Raw genomic sequence first — 21,214 nt, 5'->3', positions numbered from 1 at the left:
AATTCCTGCAAGAACAAACAATGAAATACAGAGAGATTTCCTCAGAAAAGAAACTTCTGGTATTCCTATATTAATGATCTTACCATGTGTCAATAATTTTTAAAGAGAAATATAGAAATAATAGGTTTTAGCTAGAAATTATGGTACTCTGAAGGTTGAGTTGAACCCGATAATGAATTAAGTTAAGCTAAAAACTAGTGCAGTAGTCCGTACAGTTTATTAGGTGCTACATAATTTCTATATTCATGTGTGTGTGTACAGTGAAAAAGGTTGTTCTGAGACAGCGTAGCGCAAAACTTTTTATTTTTTTGATGCAATCTAGAAACAACTGATACGCGAGAATTTTATATCACTGTCATTACTTGTTTGTTCATGCTCCAATAACATTGGGATGCGATTGTTAAAATTTATTTATGTATTTTTTTTTTCTTTTACATCATTCTTTTGGTCACAGCTTTTATTTATTTATGTAATGGTAAAGCTATTTCTGTATCAGATACACGTAAACAAATTTATGTGAAGATCCATGAATGCCGTAATTGTGTAACCGTGTGAAACAATTAGAATGGGAATTCTACGTCATTAACCTTTCTCTGCCGTCAAGTAATCTAGAATCGCAAATTCTGTCTTACGTTACTTTTAAAAAGAATCTTTTCTTTCTTCTGTTTTCTCCTTTTCTTTCTTTCTTTTTAATGAGAGGCTTAGTCTTTGGAGCATTAAATATATTTAACACATAGAAATTCGTTTTTGCTGATATTATAGTTTTTCTATAAGTATATCTTTCGCTTTATCTTTTTCCTGTATTACCTACGAGGTGTGACCAAAAAATACGGTGAATAATTTTATCAGAAACAAAGTAATAAAAAGCTTACATGGAATTTGATTTAATCTCCTTCAATGTACTGTCCTTGGCTAGCGATGCACTTATCCCAACGTTGAATCCATGACTGGAAACATTTTTGGAAGGGTTCTTTTGGAAGGACGTTCAGTTGCGCTGTTGTGGCCCACACAATGTCAGGAATGGTGTCGGAACCTTTTACTTTAAGCGCGGTTTTAAGTTGTGGGAAGAGCTAGAAGTCCCATGGTGCTATATCTGGAGAGCACAGCGAATGTGGAAAAACAGGAATATCTTTTCGGCCAAAAACTCGTGGATCAAAAGGAAGGTGTGGCACGGCGCGTTTTTGTGGTGAAGAAAGAAGCCATTTGTCCATTTAATTGGCGGTTAAAGTGCTTTTCACTGACCCATATGAGATGTTTAGTTCTTCGAAAAGCTCTCGAATAGTTATTCGTCTGTTTGAACAAATCAAACGTGCTACCTTTTGCACGTTTTCATCTGTTTCTGACGTCGAATGACGTCTCGATCTTTGCTCGTTCTCAGCCGACTCCTTGTCGCTTTTGAATCGCTCATACCACTTGTAAACAGTTTTCAATATTACCGTGTCATCTCCGTACACTGATTTTGATATTTCGTGAGCTTCTTTGGCACTTTTTTGCAGCTTAGAACAAAACTTAATGTTGGCGCGCGACAGACACTCTTAATACGTCTTCACTCTTCTGTCTCTGAAAGCCAACTAACATGTCATAACTCGAATGTGCGAAAGGTTTAGGCTACCGAGCTTACTAGTTGAAATGGATGCAACATCAATAAATGGCACTATGCAACTACATTCACTGTAGTTTTTGATTACACCTTGTATATCACGCTTTCTCAGCTTATTTCATATCACAGCCCCTTTTTATCCGATTCTCTGGCCAGCAACCCCCACAAGTAATTTCCGGTTTATAATAGGTTTTCTGATTATTGTTTCTTATCGCTTACAGTTGTACATGTATGTAGCCGTCGTTTTAAATTATATTTTAATGTGCAGTTTTTGTTGTATTTGTATTTTTCTTTATTATTTCAAAATGCAGTTTTTCACAGTTTCATTTCTCTTTTATTTCAATGTTTTTAAAACGATTCTTTAATAGCTAAAAAATACTTAATATTTTTTGCTGTATTTCACAATATGTATGAATATATATAAAAATATATATATCAAAATAAGAAATTTAAAATAATTTTCATTTTCTTTCGCTATTACATCTTAATAATTTATCTTTTTCACCTCTGTTCGGACCCTATCAGGGATCGCGCCCCCAGGTTGGGAAACCCTAACCAATGCAGTATTTATTGCAGAGGCAGTTCATTATTTCTTAGGATGATGACGTTAGTATGAATTCGGATTCTCCCCTTCCCACTTGGTTCTATTTCTGTAAAATACAACTAAATTTTTTTTTGAAACGTTGGGTAATTCAGAACTTTAGAAAACACGAAAAGTATACTCTCCTTAGCTTTCAAAGGAATTATATTGATTAAAGTACCCTAATTAAGAATATTTTTAAAAAAAGAGAGAGAGAGAGAAGAGGGAGAAACAAATATAAACGGGAACTTTGAATATTTGAAGATTTCGATTTGAAGACAATATGCACAAAAATTTCCCATGATGTAGGGTTACCATCCGTTCCAGTTATGGCTATATCGATTAGATTTCCATGAAAACGTCGAGTAGCATCAAAATAAATCAACTTTCATGGCTAGTTTATTCTTCCTACATTTCTTACAAAATATTAAATGCAGTGGAATAAAAAACTTTGTTGTACTCTCTTTTTTTCATTTTAAACGTATTTAGTTATAATAAATCTGTGTTACTCCAACTGCAAGAGCCTAAGCGTTCCAATTTACTAAACATGAAAGTTTACAAGTTCTACTAGTACTTTTACTAAGGAGACAACAATATGCAAACATTCACAAGTGACAACAGATTACTTATTTACTTATTTGCTCCAGTAAAACGTAACCAGTTTTTGGCGATGAACGGATAGTGTGCTCAGCTAAAATATCCGGTCAGTAAATTACGTAGTGTTACCTGTGGAAAAAAACAATCAATTGTTTCTCATGTGATAAGCGTAATTCGAATCTCATGTTATCTTAAATGGTTATTAAAGTGAAATAATGCAGACTGAAAGTACTAGAACATCGACAAAAAAGCACTTCAAAGACTGTCAATTATGAGGAAGGAAGGAAAAGAAAAGACGAAATTAAATTACAATTAATTGCAAATTTGGAGCGAAGCGATCGAATTTTATTGATTATTCATGCAGTTTTTTAGTGCATCAATTGTTTGTTTGAACGAACACGACATACAAATAGTTGAATTTGGCATATCAGCGAAGAGCATAATGCCTTTGAAAAAATTGTGTTCGTAGAACAAAACCAAAAAAAAAAAAAAAGGCTTCAACTTATTTCTAATGCTAAAAATTCTGTTTTCCATTATGAGAATTCGCGCGCCAAATGTTTTTCCAAGGTTAAGTCTATGGGCAATCCCGTTTTCCTCAATGGTATGTCCAATCGGAACATGTGACCTCTTATGATATACAGTGCACACTCTCTAGTTATCATGTCAAATTTGGTTAAGGACGGTTCAGGCATATCACAGGAGTATCCGGATAAACTAACACCTAAGTCGAGTAAAAGAGGAGTTTCGCTCCAATAACTTGACACGACAGTGTTTGAGGTTCCAGTTTATTTGTTGGTAGAATGGGTTTAATGACGTAGAATTCCCATTCGACTTTTTTTACACGATTACTTAATTTATTTACTCATTTATCTTCATAGGGTTGCATATCCGGATCGTACATAATATCTAGCTGTTGTCTTTGACGAAAAACTCTCCTTTGCGGATCACGTCATATCGACCTCATCCAGAGCTATGAAACTACTTGGTTTACTTTTTAGATTTCCTGAACTTCAAAGTCTTTCTGCCCGTATGATGTTTCATAAAGTTTTTATTTCCCCGATCCTTGAATATTGTTCACTTGTGTGGATATGGCTATATCTACTAATCTGTCTCGCATTAACTCGGTTTTAAACTTCTTTCTTACAGTAGTTAGATTAAATTCCCAAGTTACATGATTACTCGAGACAGGAACTAACGTCTTTAATGAACTTATGTACCCCTGACAAACGACATCGTGCTGCTGATTTACTATGCCTATATAAGATTTATCAATGGTAAAATTGATTCTCAATTCTTACTATCACAGATTAACTTTCGTGTTCGTCCGCTGCAAATTCGCTCTCTAAATTTGCTAACTTAGGATATACACCTAGGTTATCAATTAATAAGCGCTCTTCGTTTTACAGACTAGCGCATGACTACAATACAGTTTCAGCATTTTTACTCCTGAACGAATCCTTAGAACTCAACTGAAGAGAATATTGTAAATTGAAAGGTGTTCAGTTCCAGTCAAATGGCCTTGTGCTGTATGAAACTTAGTGAATAGATAAATAAATATCCGTTCTTCTTCTCTTCTATAATTTCCATCATTATCGCAAGTATTCTGCCGCTAAATCAGAAGCTTCCATACCTTGACATTGGAAGTACGAGGGTATTTCTAAAAGTTTCTAGCTTGGCACTGAAATATCGCGCCACTGGTAACAAACCGTGCATAGCATATAATAGAAATGCTATGAAATGCCATGGATACTGAATGTCATCGAAGCCATAGTCTTTCACTGTAGCCTTGGCAGCAACAACCGTGTGGACTGGACCATTGACATGCAGTCGGCGAGCTCAGCGCACTGCGACTGATTCAAATAACTGTCACCAACAAACTGACGTAGCTAGCCAGTTGAAATTAATACATTATTTCTTCTATAGATGGCACAACTTGTCGTGAACAGCTTATCAGTAGTAGCACGATATTCCAGTGTCACGCCGGAACATTGCGAAAATACCCTGGTATCTATCCGTTTCAGTGTTGCTAATCAGTCCCAGTCTTCTTTTCCTCCTTCGTTTTCATTGCACCATACCGTCTATTACAATCCTTGAAACACTATATCCCTTTCAAGTAAAAAGTTCAAAATTATCTACGGTATTGTTCAAGACGCATGTTGTAAGATTATCATTCGTTCCAAATTTAGCGGTATGCTGGGTGTCTGTGAAAATATCGAGAAACATTAAAATGAGCCACCCTTTGTGCCTAGTTTGCTCTTCCCAACTTCCTCCCAATCTTTAAATGTAAAATATATTTATTTTTTATTATTTTTGGAATGTTGAATGACAAAAAATGTTAAGTATCTCTCTAACTTCAAAAATAGTAAGCGTTCCAATTTAGTAAACAAGAAACTTGGAAAGTTCTGATAAAGGAAACTGACATATGCAAAGTAGTCACAAATGACAAGAGGTTATATATGCTCTCACACAAAACTTCATGTTGATCAAATCGTAAGGTATAATTTCCTTAATTTTACGTGTTTCAAAACTGCATAATTTTTAGATTTATTAATCATTCTCTGGACCATGTTACATGTACAGCGGGGGACACTTCTAAATGGTACACCTTAGCCGTAAATCTCCATATGGCTGTACCATTTAGAAGTGTCCCCCGCTGTACATTACATGCAATAACTCATCCTAATACTTCAAAAAAGAAAAAAAGGAAATTATATTGATTTTATTATTTTAAGTGTTTTTAAAAGTTAACATCAGCATGTTCAGTTGCAGTATACAGATTTTAAGAGAAAGAAACATCTTAAAATAAATTTTCATACACATATAAAGAGTGAAAAAAGTACGACTGGATTGAGGAATGACCCAGGGTCTTCCAAACCGAGAAAATCTGTTATTTCCCTGTTTAACATGTCTTTCATGAATTTTTTTTAAAAGATAAGCAAATAAATAAGAGAAAAAAAATTATAAAATTAAGTTTAGCAAGAACACAAATGCACTAAATCTTGTTCATTTGTTATTGTTTAGGTTATCTTCCATTAATTTCTTGATGATCTTAACTTTTCATGTAGATAAGATGACAATCCTAGGCACAACTCGTCATTGCCTAAGACAGATTTACACTCATCTGAGGCAGTCTGTTATCGAGAAGACGTTAGTCGATATCTGAAGATAGATTTTCTTTGTGATTTACTGATTTCTTGTGTGTTATCAAAGGATGTTATCACTATTTTTGCCACTAAAGTATCCTTAGAGTTGCTATTTAAATGTTTAATAACAGGCAACCAGGCAATCCGCTAGTGAAAAGTGAACTGTTGATTGCATAACATTCTAACTAAAGTTATCATTCGACAGAGGTGCCATTGAGCTTGTAGCAAGCTATGTAAGCACAAGTAATAAGCTAGATACTCTGAAGGATTATTTTTTTTTTAAATTCTATTGTTGGTATTGTTAATTTCACTTTGTTTTGCTTATAGTACACAAGCTTTTTTTTTTTCAATTATTTGCATTCTTATGTTTTTTTTTTTTTTGGTTACTTTGATGAAGATTTCATCTTAACGTTATTTTTATCTTAACCCTTTTTTAAAATCATTTTTAACATTAGATCTTTTATACACGGCAAACACAACACGGCAACATTAACACGGCAAAGCATAGGAAGAACCTTTAGTTAATAACTAAAATATTGCAAAGGACTATCATTCGTAGAAAAAATAAGTACCTTTAAATTGTCTTCAACCATGCTTATATTATTAAAAAAAAAAGAGATAGAGAGAGAGAAAACAGAAAAGGACATTCATCAGTTTTCATTTCTGCTCATTGCTCGACTTGATTTCGCCGTCTGATGCATGGGGTACGTGGTTCAATCCCAGCTCGCGCCAACTTCGTGGTGGACAAACACCGTGTGCATGTGTTTTCTCCCGTTTCCTCCCACTTTCTTCATTCTACCATTTCCTTCATTTTTCATCATCACCGTCTCCTTTAGCCTAACCGACATAACCGTGGGACGTAAAACTTAAAGATTTCTTTTTTTTTTTTAATTTTTAATTTCACCTTAATTCCGCTTTTCTTTCTCACAAGTCTGTGATGGCATTGGAATCAAACCATCAGATCTTAAACAAACCCAATCTGTAGACTATGCTCTAATCACTAATATGTCCTGCAACTGATACCAAGTTATAATATCGTCTCTAATAACAAGGCATATTAATACTAGGATGAATGCTACGATAAACGTTTAAATAACTTTCCCAGTGGAAGAGAAAAATAACATTATTGATATTATTTTTTTTTTTTTTCAACTTGTAGGCATACTTCAGTTGTTTTAGATGTAAAATAGTAGATATAAGCGTGTCTTTATTTTTTGAAAATAGTATCTGTGTTTGTTTCTGTATTATTCTTTTATGATTCCAGAAGACTTTAGGTGTTGTTTGTCTATTCTTGTTTTCTTCCCGTTTTAAATTATTCCAGGAAGGTAAAAAGGATGAGCCAAGATCCACAGCTGATTCATGTGTATTCTTGTAAAAGTTCAAAGACACCGTACTGAGAATGAGAGTGAGTTATGGTAAATAGTTCTCCATAATAGGACTAACGCATGATAAATAACGTTGTTTTATTGTTCTCCATGCCGGAACTTCTAAGCGGAACTTGTTTAATTATTTTCGCAAAATTTTACTTTTATTTATGGGATGCCAAAAAAGAAAAAAAAAAAAGAAAGAAAAACTGCATTCCGAAGTGCAACATCCTGAAAAACTTCACTTTTGTTCTAAATTTTTCGCTGCTGGCTACAAGATCAGTTGGCGGAAATGTACAAGTTTTACACTGATGCTTCCCACACAATGGTTACTCATGGAACGAAAGAGTTCAAGAACTGTCGTGAGTCTGTTGGCAACGCCAGCTGGAAAAAAAGAAAGCATCATGACGATTCCTCCTGTTCTGTATTAATAATACTCTTAAATAATCGTTTGCTGTTATTCTTCAGGGCAATTTCCCTTTCTATTGCCATTCCTTGTATTATGTATGGAATTTAAAAGTTCAATGAACGATACAAGAACACAAGCAAATAAATAAATAAATATATATATATTTGCTTGTGTTCTTGTATCGTTCATTGAACTTTTATACATAGATAGATAGATAGATACTAGCATCAATTACCCACTTCGCTGGGCTAAATTAAGAAAAAAAAATAGTAATACGTTTCGTTAGTCAGTCACATTTTGCTATTACTAAAGCGCTCCTTGATATTAGTCATTTTCGATGATATTTATATATCGCCTCTCCTCCCCATTTAGCGGGCCATGGCATTTCAAGTATCATTGTTTATCTCAACGACCCCGAAAAGTATCAATTCGACACTGATATTGGTAATTTTGATTATATATATATATATCCATCCCCTCCCGAATTTTTGCGGGGCTCAATTTGAATTTAAACGGCATCAAAAATGTCATTGTTAATCTCAGCGACCTCAAAAACTATAGATTCGACACTAATATCGGTCATTTTCGATCATTGTAAATGTCTTTCCCCTCTTTTAAGTTACATCATCAAAGTGATATGACAGAAATCATCTCATGTTCGAACTTAATGTAGCTTGAAAAATTTGATCGAGATAGGTCCAATGGTTAAAGAGTTATTAAGTTTTATTTATTTTCATATATATCCCCTCTTACCTCCTGCCCTAAGTTCTATCGTCAAAGTGAATAGATAAATACCATCCCAGGCCCGAACCTCATCTATGTTAAAAATTTGATCGAGATCGGTCAGGTGGTTCAAGAGTGAAGTCACATAGACAATCACTTTTATTTTTATTTTTTTTACATGTATCTCCGCCTCCCCATCTCCCTCCCCTACGTTGCACCGTCAAAGTTAAATGATAAAAATTATCAAGCCCGAACGTCATCTATGTTGAAAATTTGATCGAGATCGGTTGGGTGGTTCAAGAGTTATGATAAGTTTTATTTATTGTTATATATTTGTCCTCTCCCTCCCTCCCCTAAGGTCTACCGTTAAAGTGATATGGTGAAAACCACCCCAGGTATGAACTTCATCCATATTGAAAATTTGATTAAGATCGGTCCTGTGGTTAAAGCATGAGGAAGTCACAAAGACGGTTACTTTTATTTTTATTCTTTTTTACATATATATCTCCCCCTCCCCCTCCCCTAGGTTCCACCGTAAAAGTAAAATAACGAAAATACCCCAGGCCCGAACCTTATCTATGTTGAAAGTTTGATCAAGATAAATCTGGTGGCTCAAGAGTTATTAAGTATAATTTATTTTTATAGATTTCTCCCCTCCCCTTTCCCTCCTCTAAGTTCTACCGTGAAAGTGATATCATAAAAACCACCTCAGGTCGGAACCTCATGTATGTTGATTTTTTAGGTTGATTTTTTTAAGATCGGTCAGGTGGTTTAAGCGTGATGAGGTCACAAAGACAGTTACTTTTATTTTTACTTTTTTTTACTATATCTCCCCCTCCCCTTCGTTGCACTGTAAAAGTGAAATGAAGAAAACATCCCAGGCCCGAACCTTATCTATGTTGAAAGTTTGATCGACATCGGTCGGGTGGTTCAAGAGTTACTAAGCTTTAATTTTTTTTTCATATATTTCCCGTCCTCCCCTCCCCCTCCCCTAAGATCTACTGTCTAAATGAAATGATAAAAGACTTCCCAGGTTTGAACTTCATATATATTGAAAATTTGATTGAGATCGATCAGGTGGTTCAAAAGAAATTAATTCACGAACATAGTCACTTTTATTTTTATATTTATTGATTTTTGTAGATCTCCCTCTCCATCCCCTTCCCTACGTTGAACCGTCAAAGTGAAATGATAAAAATCATCCCAGTCCCGAACCTCATCTACATTGAAAATTTGATCAAGATCGGTCGGGTGGTTCAAGAGTTATTAAGTTTTATTTATTTTTGTCCCCCTTCCCCCTTCCACTAAAGTTGTACCGTCAAAGTAAATAGCTAAAAACAAACCCAGGCCAGAGCCGCATCTACGTTAAAAATTTGATCGAGATCGGTCGGACGGTTCAAGAGATTACGAGTCACAAACATAGTCATTTTCAATTTTATAATGTATATTATAATATTAAATTAAATTTATATTAACTTCTGACTGCACCTGCTGTACATCTCTGCTCGATCAGAGCCTCATTACTAGACTGAAACTTATTTTTTATTTATTTATTTATTAGTTTAATGTTCCACGATAGTATACAGAGGCTAAGGAGACAGTTGTAATGGAATGATAAAAGTGAGAGGAAACGGAAGAACTCCATGAAATTCTACGCACAAAGTGTTTTTCCATCACAAAGGGCAGTTGGCGGGAGCTGGGATCGAACCAGGGACCCCACGCGCCAGAGGTGAGAGCTCTACTACTGAGTCGCTGCAGCCCCTTTCTTAATTTTAGTTTCCTTCTAGTTGCCCTATGTTGTTGAGTCAAACTTGAAAATTGTCCTCACTAGGAATCGGGCCCATGATTACTTACACCAAAGGAAGGCATGGGTTAACGTATAGCTACATAGAAACCACTAGGGAAGCAGAGTATCGTTCACAATTCTTTTGTGAAATATGGCGTGTATTGTTATTATTATTATTATAAAAAGCCACTTTGTTTACTACCTCCATGTCTTTGAGGTGTGTTTGCGTGTTCAGAACCGTCTTTTGCCAAAAACTAAAACATCCTATCCAATTATGATAATTTAATTATTTCTTAGAACATATTAAGGATGTGCTACAGTAACAAATATCTTTTCAAATTGAGTTAAGCACACAGTTTAAGCAGAGCTCTAATTTTCTTTTGAGATGGTAGCGGTATCAAGTATATAATTTCGGAAAGTATATACTTTTATATACACCGGGGTATTTTCAGAATATGTAAAACTTGAATAAATATAATACTTTGTTAACTCTACCCAATGCTAATAAAAAATGAAAAAACCTTTTTTGTCATAGCTTGTAGCTATCAATATACGGTAACTTGATTGTGAAGTTAATTAGAAAATCTTTGGTTATTCAAATTTGAGATTATATTTACGACATATTTTTCTGGAATATCTTAAAAAGTTGATATGTGAGAAAAATATCCTAAATTTAATCCATAAATTCAATTTTTGTAGTATGGATATTGGTAAAGCAGGACTATGTAGTAAGGTGTGCGTTTTTAATTTTGGGTTCAAATTGTGGACGATCTCATATGTTTTCATAGTTCATAATTTTAGTCTTCCTGCTATGATTGTTGCTGCACGGCTGGACAGAGCGAAATGCAATTTTGCTAGGTATCTTCCTTAAAGTCACGATTTTCTAGTGTTGGGAAGGAGAAGGTGAGTGAGGGGGGGATTGGCCCTTGAGGTTGGTGGCTGCGTGTACGAGTAGCCAACACCGAGGTCTACTTCAACTTGGTGGGTCTTCTTTCTTACGATGTAACGGTTTGTTTCGTGCTCCAAGAAAAAAAGGCTTCTTAGTTGTAGTTGAATACTGTTCGTGTTTCGTCACGAACCAAGCCTTTATCTCAGCTCTGTCTGGGAATATAATTGAAATTCAAGATGAGAGTTGGGAAGTACTCATATTGGTTTTGTGAGAATGTTTTTCGGAAGATGCTTCCTGCATATCTGCAATGGTAAAAAATGACAGGTATAAAGAAAGCAGAATGTCATTGAAATTTTACTGCAATTTACGTTTCTATTTAAAAAAAAAAAAAAAAAAAAACTATAAATCTCCTGGTGCTGCAGCAAGCGAAGAGCTGTTATAGCAGGCTAGATACATGTTTAGTTAAATCAACGCATCAAGACTGAAGTTTGCTACTTCACAATTCAAATAGCTTCCCTAGCTGACGATGCTGGGTCAACAATGTCGACAGGTCTGTGCTCACAGGACAAATCCGAGCCTGGCACACCAAAGGCATGCGCGCATTGTATAGGGTTTTTAGCATTTTTAATCCCTCTATAGTATATTCATTATTTACTATTGACAATTTACAGCAATAGTAATATTGTTCGAGTTTGCAGATATTGTATAAAGACCGAAAGTTACGCCTTAGTGGGTGAATACATACTGTCAGCCATGCTATCCAGCATGCAACTAACTCATCTACAACGCACGAATGTACCATAAACTTGAGGTTTATCTCTCGAGAAGACATTGCCCAGAAATCTTAAAATTAAAAAAAAAAAAAGAAAAGAAAAGAAAAAGAAAAATGGCGATACAAGAAGGCAGAATTTATGAGTAGAATAGTCTTCCTGAATTCCCTTCTTTGAGCTTATTCACTTTTAGTACTTCTATTATATGTGATGACTTGTGGGAGATTCGCATTATGAGAGAAAAGCACGAAACTTAAAAAACATTAAATATTTGCAATGCTTGCAGTGGAGACATACAGGTTGATTCATTTATATTGAGCCAAAGTCAGTGTGCAACTGTATTGGCAATGTGCATCGCCGTACCACGAGACAAGCAATTGTATCTCGTTAGTCGAGCTGTGGTCGAGCGTAGTTGGATGCAGCCGAAACTCGGCAGATTCTGGGAGTTCATTGTGGCCCTTTCCAACACTAAGTTCACGGCGTCACAAATCATAGAGTCAAATGCGTAGTTTGTGTGTAGATTGTGCCACTGTGAATCGTATTATACAGAAATATGCGGTACAGAGTCCTTGACCCACCACACCGACGCGAGCAGCTAGAAATCAGTCTCCCATGAAGTGAATTCTGGCACTATGGCGTGTGATTCGTCTTATGAGGACCTCCGAAAATCCCCACACACAGTGTGTGATGGCCAGTCAATGCCATACATCGCAGGCAACAATCAATCGCGCCATTCACAAGAATTTACGCGTCACGGTCGTTTGCAAGAGCAGTGTGCAAGAGAAACCGTGATCATGTGGCTGAGCGAGAAAGAAACTGCAAGAGGCTGTATGAACGTCATCTCACGGATGATCGGAGGAAGTTTGTTGTTACTTTTGATGAGGCGTAGATTTACCTCACAGACTGTGGTAAAGTTCGTGCGTTACAAACTTGTTGACGCCAACGGCCGAGCCAGTGCGCAGAGAGTTTCCCAAAAGTGTTCTTTATTGCGGCCGTTTCTTAGTGTAGGGAAAAAACTACGTCTCCGAAAGATAGAGAGAAACGTCAAAATCAATGCTGCGTACTACCACTCATATCCTGACTGAAATGTGCTAGCATAAAACCCCAGCGTTATAGGGACAAGATGTGAAGCAGGCTAAGCTGCATCAAGATAAGGCATCCAGCCATATGGTGAAAATATCACTGTATGGAACAGGAAACTGGAATTGCGGGAATTCCCTTCTCTGACATCCCTGTCAAGAGTCCGGATATCTGAATTATTGCGCTTTCGGATTTCTCAAGCGGCGCCTATCTCATCGTCGAGTTCTCACCCTCTCCGGTCTGTGGAAAGCCGTAAAGAGGAGTGGGATGCAATACTCATAGCCCAGCTGCAACGGAAGCCCCGATGCCAGACAATAATCAGTAGAGGTGGCAACCTGCATATCGAACACAATCGGCAGTGGAAACACGGCATTTCCTAGGTAAGTGGCACATTAAAATGTGGCTCAATATAAATGAATCATCCTCTGTATATCGACACTTCATTCTTTTAATCTCCCTTCCCTCTTTCCTTTTTATAATTATTTTTATTTATTTATTTCTTTTAAGTAGCAGTAATTGCGTAAGAGGCTCTATACTTTATAACCCACTTCGAAAATTGTTCGTATTATACAAATTACAAAAAAATAAATAAATAAATAAATAAATAAATAAAAAATCAATAAATAAAATAAAAAACAACTGACAGATATAGAAATGGACTGTTCCTATTAAGGGATTTTTTAAATCATCGTTCCTTGAATCAACACAAATTGAGGTACCTCTGCACTTTTAAAAAAGATAGTATCATGCTGTATATCTATCTACCATCAGTTTTTCAGACCATTAGCCTCCATGCTTATGGATGTTGACTAGCACTAAATTGTATAGATGACTTTAAATGCTACTTACCCTTAACTCAGTGAGAGTGTTTATGGCCTTCGTTGGAAACTCTGTGATGAGGTTGTTAAGAAGACTAAGTGAGCTCAATGTGTCATTCACTCCCTTGAAGACATCCCTGTCCAGAGACTGAATAAGATTTCTTTCCAGGTTGAGAGCAGTAAGCGAGTGCATTAAAGCCATAACACCACTTCCAAGATCTCGAACACTGTTCTGAGCCAGGTCTAGGAATGCCAATGTCTGGAGGTTTCGAATAGCATCTGGTAATCTCTTCTGCCGTGTTCCTTTTAAGTTGAGGTTTTTCAAACTTCCTTCTAGCCCTCTAAATGCATTGGAAGATACAGTGAGGTTGTTGTCAGCTAATTTTAGTGTGGCGAGTTTAAGAGTGGCAAATGCGTCGTCTGGAACCCTCGTGATGTGGTTTCTGGATAAGTCTAGAAGCGTTAATTTGCTTAAATCTCGAAGACTTTCGACTGGAACTTCTTTTAGCTCATTGTCCTGTGAAGTAAAAGAAGTAAAAATAATTGGAGTAACATCAGTAAGTAAAACACACTTAACAGGGAAGCATTTTAAAAGTTCAGAAGTTGACTATTTGTAAAACATGCAGTCAAAGAACTACAGTGAGCTATTTCATAAACAAGGAAATTCAAAAATTCTTAGAAGTTCATTTTTTAAATAAAACAATATACAGTACACAATATCTTTCCAAGTGGTTTTCTTTGACAACTACACACTGTTGCTAAACATATTTTTCGAATTCTACCCTCTGACCTAGTGCTACAATTTGCGTATCATGACCAAAGTGGGTCCCTAAGCTGTTCATTCCACCTTGAGACACGTAGCAGTGGGAGTGTGTAACGATGGAGTTGGGCGACTACGAGATTCATGTTGCAGTTATAGCGCTCACAAAGTGAACATGCCATCACCACCACGGATTTTCGCCACCCTGAAATCCCTGCAAACCAATGAACGATTTGTCTACCACGCCATCCAGCATTACAGTGAAACGAGAAGTGTCAATGACTAGCAGCGTAGTGGCAGACGGCGCACAGTGAGGATAGCGCAAGCAGTTAAAGCCGTAGCTGCAAGGATTCGGCAAAATCAGTGATGTCCCGAGTCTCCATTTCGAGACCAACCATGTTACGAATGCTCAATCAGAATCTGGAACTCGGAGCCTACAAACAACGTACAAGTCACTTACTGATGGATCAATTACGTAAGCAAAGAGTAGTGAAAGCTGAATATCTTCTCAAGCAGTACGCAGGAAATAGCCGTAGGACAGTTCTCTTTTTCGACCTTCCAGTGGGATTCTTCTCCCGCGCACAAGGCACGGTCAACACAGGCGTGACTATGGGCCAACGTCACAAACTTTATCTCTACATGAGACTGGCCCTCTAATAGCCCGGATCTGAATCAACTCGACTACAAACTGTGGTCAGTGCTTCAGTCAATGGCCTGCAAGAAAACCCTGGTCAATGCAGCCCGCCACTTCCTCATCGACACTATTCGTAATTACATTGACGAGTGGCTTGCCAGATTCCAGTCTTATATCGAGGCTCAAGATGGATATTTTGAAAACTGATTAGTGCTCTTCAAGCATCATCTTGCAAAAGGATATCAATATATCGTGAACGCTGTGTCTGTGTTTCATTTCCAAACCTGTGACAACATTTATGAAATAGCATACAATTGAAAAAGTGTATTTACGACATTTAGTACCTGTGAGTTCTGCGTTCAGTCTAGGATTGGCTGTCTTGGTTGATTTTCAAACTGGCGTTGCAGTTATTGCCAGCATGTGTACGTTATGCAACCACCATATCCCAACTGTCGTTTTGGTTGCCTAACCGTCTTATCAAGTACCAGAAAGCTACACATTTTGATATGTATTTTACTGGTTATTTAAACTCAATCTGTCAGGCAAGATACTTGCTTTGTAAAATTTGCTTACATCTTGTTCTTCGTATGGAAAACATTTATCCAGGGCTTGAAACAAGAAATTTGAGGATAGCGTTTTAAACGTTCTTACCCTCGAATTTTAGCGCCCTCAATAGATGCTATATGCAGTTGTAATGATAGTTTAATTTATTTGTAAGTTTTAAATGATAATTCAGATCTACAAAATTTATAACATTTTCAGAATAGTTACTGCTAACGGTATTATTTTCTTTAGAAAAACATTTTTGTTGTTGAACATTGCTCTAATAATTTTATAAATGATTCATTGGAACTAGAGTACGTCTACCGAATTACACGTTTTCTGTTGTGTCGAATGACCAATTTGCTGTGATTTTTTTTTTTTAAAGGATTTTCTCTACAAAATACAGTATTATTTTTTTCGTGTTATAAGGGCAGGCTAAAGAAGTGGGTAGATTGTGTTAAGAACAATATGGTGTATTGTGCTATCATAGCGGATATGACACAAGATGGCAACAGGTGAAGGACAGCGATTTAAAAAGCTGACCTCAGCTAACTGAGAAAAAAAAAAAGGCTTAGAAGAGGAAGAATGAGAAAATTAAGATAGATCGTACTATTGTATCTCCATTAAACTTGAAATATTTTTAAAAGCCCAAACTTTCCCATACAAAAGGTCGTAAGCGAAAAAAAACTTTCTTTTTTTTTTTTTTTTAATAGTAGGTTTTCTCGGCCCCTTGCATCTCTAGTCTGGATATCGCTTCCATATAGTCATCCCTAATTTTAACCATATATGCCATCAAGCCGGGGTCCATATACATAAAATACAGGCGTACTAATCACTCTATTCAGTTACTCTGTGACAGGTTGTTTCTATGTTTAGTGTATCTTTATAGTGTCATGGTTATATGAGGCGTAGGTCTACAACTTAACATGGAGTCCATATAACATAACCACCAATGGGAATCGAATGCGGATGTTCCACACCAAAGTTGGAAACACTCACCATCTAGCCACATGGGAGGCTTTTGTAGTAGTTTCTATTAATTTATGTGTAAGTTCGGTAATCATAATTGCGAAAACTAGTTCGTTCGTTAATTTTTTTTTTTTTTTTTTTTTGTTTGTTTTGTTTCTACCGCCCCTTTTTAGTACCGACACTGTTTGAGATGTGGATCTACAATTTAAAATGAAATTCGAACCAGCGTAATGCGCTCAATGCTTTCCCACTGGAGAATCGAAGCCGGGGCCACATGCACCAAAGGCATGCGTGCTAATTACTAGATTAGCGGGAAGGTCTCATAACTTCGTGTAGCGACGTACGCAGGGGGGTCGTGCTGAACCTCCCCCATAAGCAAAGCATTAAAGGAAAATAAACATTTTAGTGTATCAAGATAGATAGATAATGACAATTGTCCTAAAAAGCCATGAGATTATGTGTTTGACCCAAGAATGTTATAAAATAGAGGATATGCCTATACAACAAAATCTTGAAGCCATACGTCACAGTTTCGCCACCCCTCATTCTGCCTACTCCGCCCAATAAGATCGCAATGTTTTGAGCCAAATTCATGGCGGAAACGAAATTAGCAAAACAGACGATGGCGGAAACGAGAGTAGCCAATCAGACGTGCCGATGCTCTTTTTTTTTTTTCATTGAATTAATAGGATGAAGATACATATGGGCAGATCCTCTATTTTATAACATCCTTGGTTTGACCCCCTCCTCTTCGAAATCCTGCATACTCCACTACTTTCGTGTCTGACTTATTTGTATGTAGAATTGTAAGAAAACATATTCATAATAATTGGTCACCTTTTTCGTATACATTGACACAATAAGTGGTATCAATTACGTACTGTATATGCAGTTTTAGAAGAAACAAATCCGCCCTTGAAATGATGTTAAAAGGCAGATAATAAATTGATGTGATAATTATTATCATTTTCAATGTGTTATAAATGTACTTAAATTATCCTAAGATTACATTATTATGTTTCGCAGATGTACGTACGAAACAGACATTTGTGAATGTGAATATTACATAATAACAGTATTGTGGAATTTGAGTGATACGTGGGAAAATATTACCTGAAGTATTCATTAGCACTTTTGCTTTTCCCGCCTATGATCACATTATTATTATTTCGTCCAGGAAATTAGTTTGTAAGGTGGCTGGTTTAAACGTAGTGACAAAATTGTTAAGAAAGAAATACAACGGCTTATGATTTTTCTGTTATTTTTACGTAATTTCCCTGTAATTTTTCGTTAGCTCAATGTACACAATGGACTTCTTTGTTTGTTTCTTGTTTAATTTCCTTTGCTGCTTTCTTAACCGTCCTACTGTCATTTTTTTTTTCTCGCTTCGACTTATTTTGTTTTCGTCATAATTCTGTAATTACATAAGTTCTTTATTTGAAGAAAATTTTCCGGTATTACCTGAAGTAATAATTGGTCAGTAAAGATTGCGCTTATGTTAATAATGGTAACAAGTTTTTATTCTGGTTATTGTTACATACGAGTTAATAAGAGTGCTTGTTTGATCCATATTAGTATGTTTGTATCCCTATGGATTATCCAAAACGAAAGACATGCTAACACTGCGGCAGGGTATCTGTTTTTTTTTTTTTTTTTCTTGTCCAGTGTTTTTTTTTTAAATATACAGTAAGTATACAGGCTTTGGCCTAATTCCATAAAATTCAATATATTCTTTCCATATCTATAACTTCGCCTCATTAACTGCCTTTACATTCATATTTTTTACTATATCAGGTCTTACGGTCCTCTTTATTTGTTCATATTTCCCTGTCCCTTTCTCGTTCTCCAGTCTCTTTACATTTTCTTCTGTAATCTTCCGTAGCTTTATAGGTTCTTTTCGTAATTCAACTTTCTATACCTCTGTTTCCTTTCCTCGGTACTGTCCTCCTCTCATGCTTTATTCTAATCCCAGTAGGGACGTACGCAGGAGGTGAGTTCCGAACCCGACTTCTCTGCAAATTTAATCCAATTTTAGACGTGACTAGCTTTTGGCTAGTTGTTGGGCTTCGTCCCCAGACCCTCGCATCTCTTATGTATCAGCCTTTCCATTAAGAATGAATTTCGTGTATTTGTTCTTAATATTTCCAGAATTTGGTCAGCGAGGAGGCTTTGCACTAGATATCGGCATTCGCTCGGCCAACAGCCTCGCACCTCTTAAACTCATAATTCTACCAAATTTCAAGTTTCTTTTCGTATTTCAACTACCGAAAAGATAAAATTTTGCATCCCAAGAAAACACCCATTTAAATTACATGGGAACTTTTCATTTCCTCTTTAGACCCCCTAAAAACTAAAAATATTCAGTTTTGGCGATTTTCCTATGGGTTACTCCCGGAAGAATACAATCATGCCAAATATCATCATTTTAGCCCTTCAGAAAGTGCTTAAACATTTTATGGTGTAGATGTTCCATATAAATAACATTGAAAAGAGTTTTTAGTTCCTCTAAACCACTCTACAGTAGAGTTTTATTTTTTATTTTTGGCGATTTACTTAGATAACACTAACGAAAACGTACAAGCATACCGAATTTCAAGTTTTTATTCCAATTCCAAGTACCTAAAATATGAGATTATAGGTCCAAAAGAGGCCCATTCAAATAACATAGAAAATTTCTTCATTGCCCCTTTAGACCCCCCTAAAAATTAAAAATATTCACTTTTAGCAGTTTTTCTGTCGGTTAGTCCGAAAAGCTACAATCATATCAAATTTAGTTATTGTAGCCCTTAAGGAAGTGCCCCATATTTTTTGCGTTTAAAAAGTGTCCCATATAAATAACATGGGAAATATTTTTCAATTGCCCATAAAACCCCACTAAAGTTTTTTTTTAGTTGTTTACTTAGGTAACGCTAACGAAAACGTACAAGCATACCAAATTTCAAGTATTTATTCCAAGTATCTAAAACATGAGATTATAAGCCCATAAAACGGCTCATTTAAATAACATGGGGAATTTCTTCATCTCCGCTTTAGACCCCGTAAAAATTAAAAATATTTACGTTTGGCAATTTTCCTGCCGGTTAGTCCCGGAAAGATACAATCATGCCAAATTTCAACTTTCCACGTCAACCGGAAGTACCCGTTATTTTATGTCAATTCATGTAGTTTTATATTGTAAATTTTAATATTCTTGTATTAAATTTGGTTCCCCCAAAATAAATTCCTGTGCACATGCCTGGCGTGGGTTAATTAAAGTTTAATCTGCTTCCATCCTCATTGTCCCTGTGCAATTTTTTTCAACTCTTGTGTATATCGCATAGCAGTTTGCACCACAAAATCATAGAAATGCAGTTCGAACAGATCAACTATGCAGTGTCATACACTATAGTGCAGTTAAAATGTGTATAATTAATTCTTCGAATGTTAGAACAACACATTATTTGAATAATGAATAACATTCAAATTTTGAGAGCACTAGCTCGAACATTATAAAAAGATTCGAATAATTTTAATAGCACTACCAAGCAGAAAAGTTGATAGCAAACAGTGATACATTTCTAATCATAGCTTATTATCTATGTAATTTGACAGCTGACAGCTCTGGCTTCATTCTAAAAAGAAAGGGGGGGGGGGGGATTTGGTTGAGTTTTGCAAATTTTACAAGTTGAAGATGGAAAACCAAACTGCATGAAAGTAAGTCCCGACAATGGTTGACGAAGTTCCGTGGTAGTGATTTTGATCTCAGCGACATTTCTCAGTCAGGGAGGTTGATGACAAAAGCATTGATCGAGTCAAACTCCAAATTACACGACACAAGAACTTTTAGAAACATTGCATATTAATCATTCAAGTATTCACGACCAGCTAAAGATGCTGGAGTACGTAAGCAAGGTTGATGTTTGGCTTCATGAATTCAAAGAAGTTCATTGGTAGGCACAGGTAAATATCTACAATATACTCATTAGACGTGAAGAAAACTATTTTTTTGGAAGTAGTTAAACAACAGCAAACAGTGGGATGGAAACGGTAGTAGTTCAAACGTGATAATTCTCCTCAGCAACATTGAGAAGAGACACTCAACAGAGAAAAGTTATGCTCTCATACGGTGAAACTTCAAATGTTGCATGTTTTCCCGAGCTACCATGTAATTAAACAATCGATTCAAATGTGTACTGTCCGCAGTTGGACAGTTTGAACGAATCAATCATCTAGAAACATTAAGAACTTGTTGATCGTAAAGGAGTTTTATTCCATCACGAACACGCAAAAGCATACTCAAGTTAGTACACTCGTCAAAAATTATTATAACTTGGATAGGATATGTTGCTGCATCCATCATATTTGCCTGACCTTGTGCCTCCAGACTTCCACTTGTTTCGCTCTCTTCAAAACGTCTTGCGTGGTGTACGTTTAATTGAAATGAGCAATAATCTAATGCTAGAATTTTTGGTAGGTATACGCTCGACTGTTTTTAGAAATATAGCATATACCCAGCCCCATATACGCTCTTTCTTTCGTAAATTTAACGCTAGACTATAAAAATATTAGG

General features: G+C 36.1%; 2 protein-coding genes across 4 annotated transcripts in view; one reads left to right on the top strand and one right to left on the bottom strand.

The window, feature by feature from the left end:
* Positions 1 to 21,214, top strand: part of Rab3GAP1 (RAB3 GTPase activating protein subunit 1) — a 363,483-nt gene that overhangs the window by 63,353 nt on the left and 278,916 nt on the right. The gene's annotated exons all lie outside the window — the stretch shown is intronic.
* Positions 1 to 21,214, bottom strand: part of haf (leucine-rich repeat and fibronectin type-III domain-containing protein hattifattener) — a 236,752-nt gene that overhangs the window by 26,896 nt on the left and 188,642 nt on the right. For all 3 annotated transcript variants that reach the window (XM_081758032.1, XM_081758035.1, XM_081758041.1), the window contains exon 3: positions 13,791 to 14,276. In XM_081758032.1, coding sequence (XP_081614158.1) covers positions 13,791 to 14,276 — 486 coding nt within the window. The remainder of the gene's footprint in view (positions 1 to 13,790; positions 14,277 to 21,214) is intronic.

This window comes from Thermobia domestica, chromosome 1 (genome assembly GCF_964235325.1).
Source record: "Thermobia domestica chromosome 1, izTheDome1.hap1.1, whole genome shotgun sequence".
NCBI classification, from domain to species: domain Eukaryota; kingdom Metazoa; phylum Arthropoda; class Insecta; order Zygentoma; family Lepismatidae; genus Thermobia; species Thermobia domestica.
This window is presented reverse-complemented; position numbering and strand designations above follow the sequence as displayed.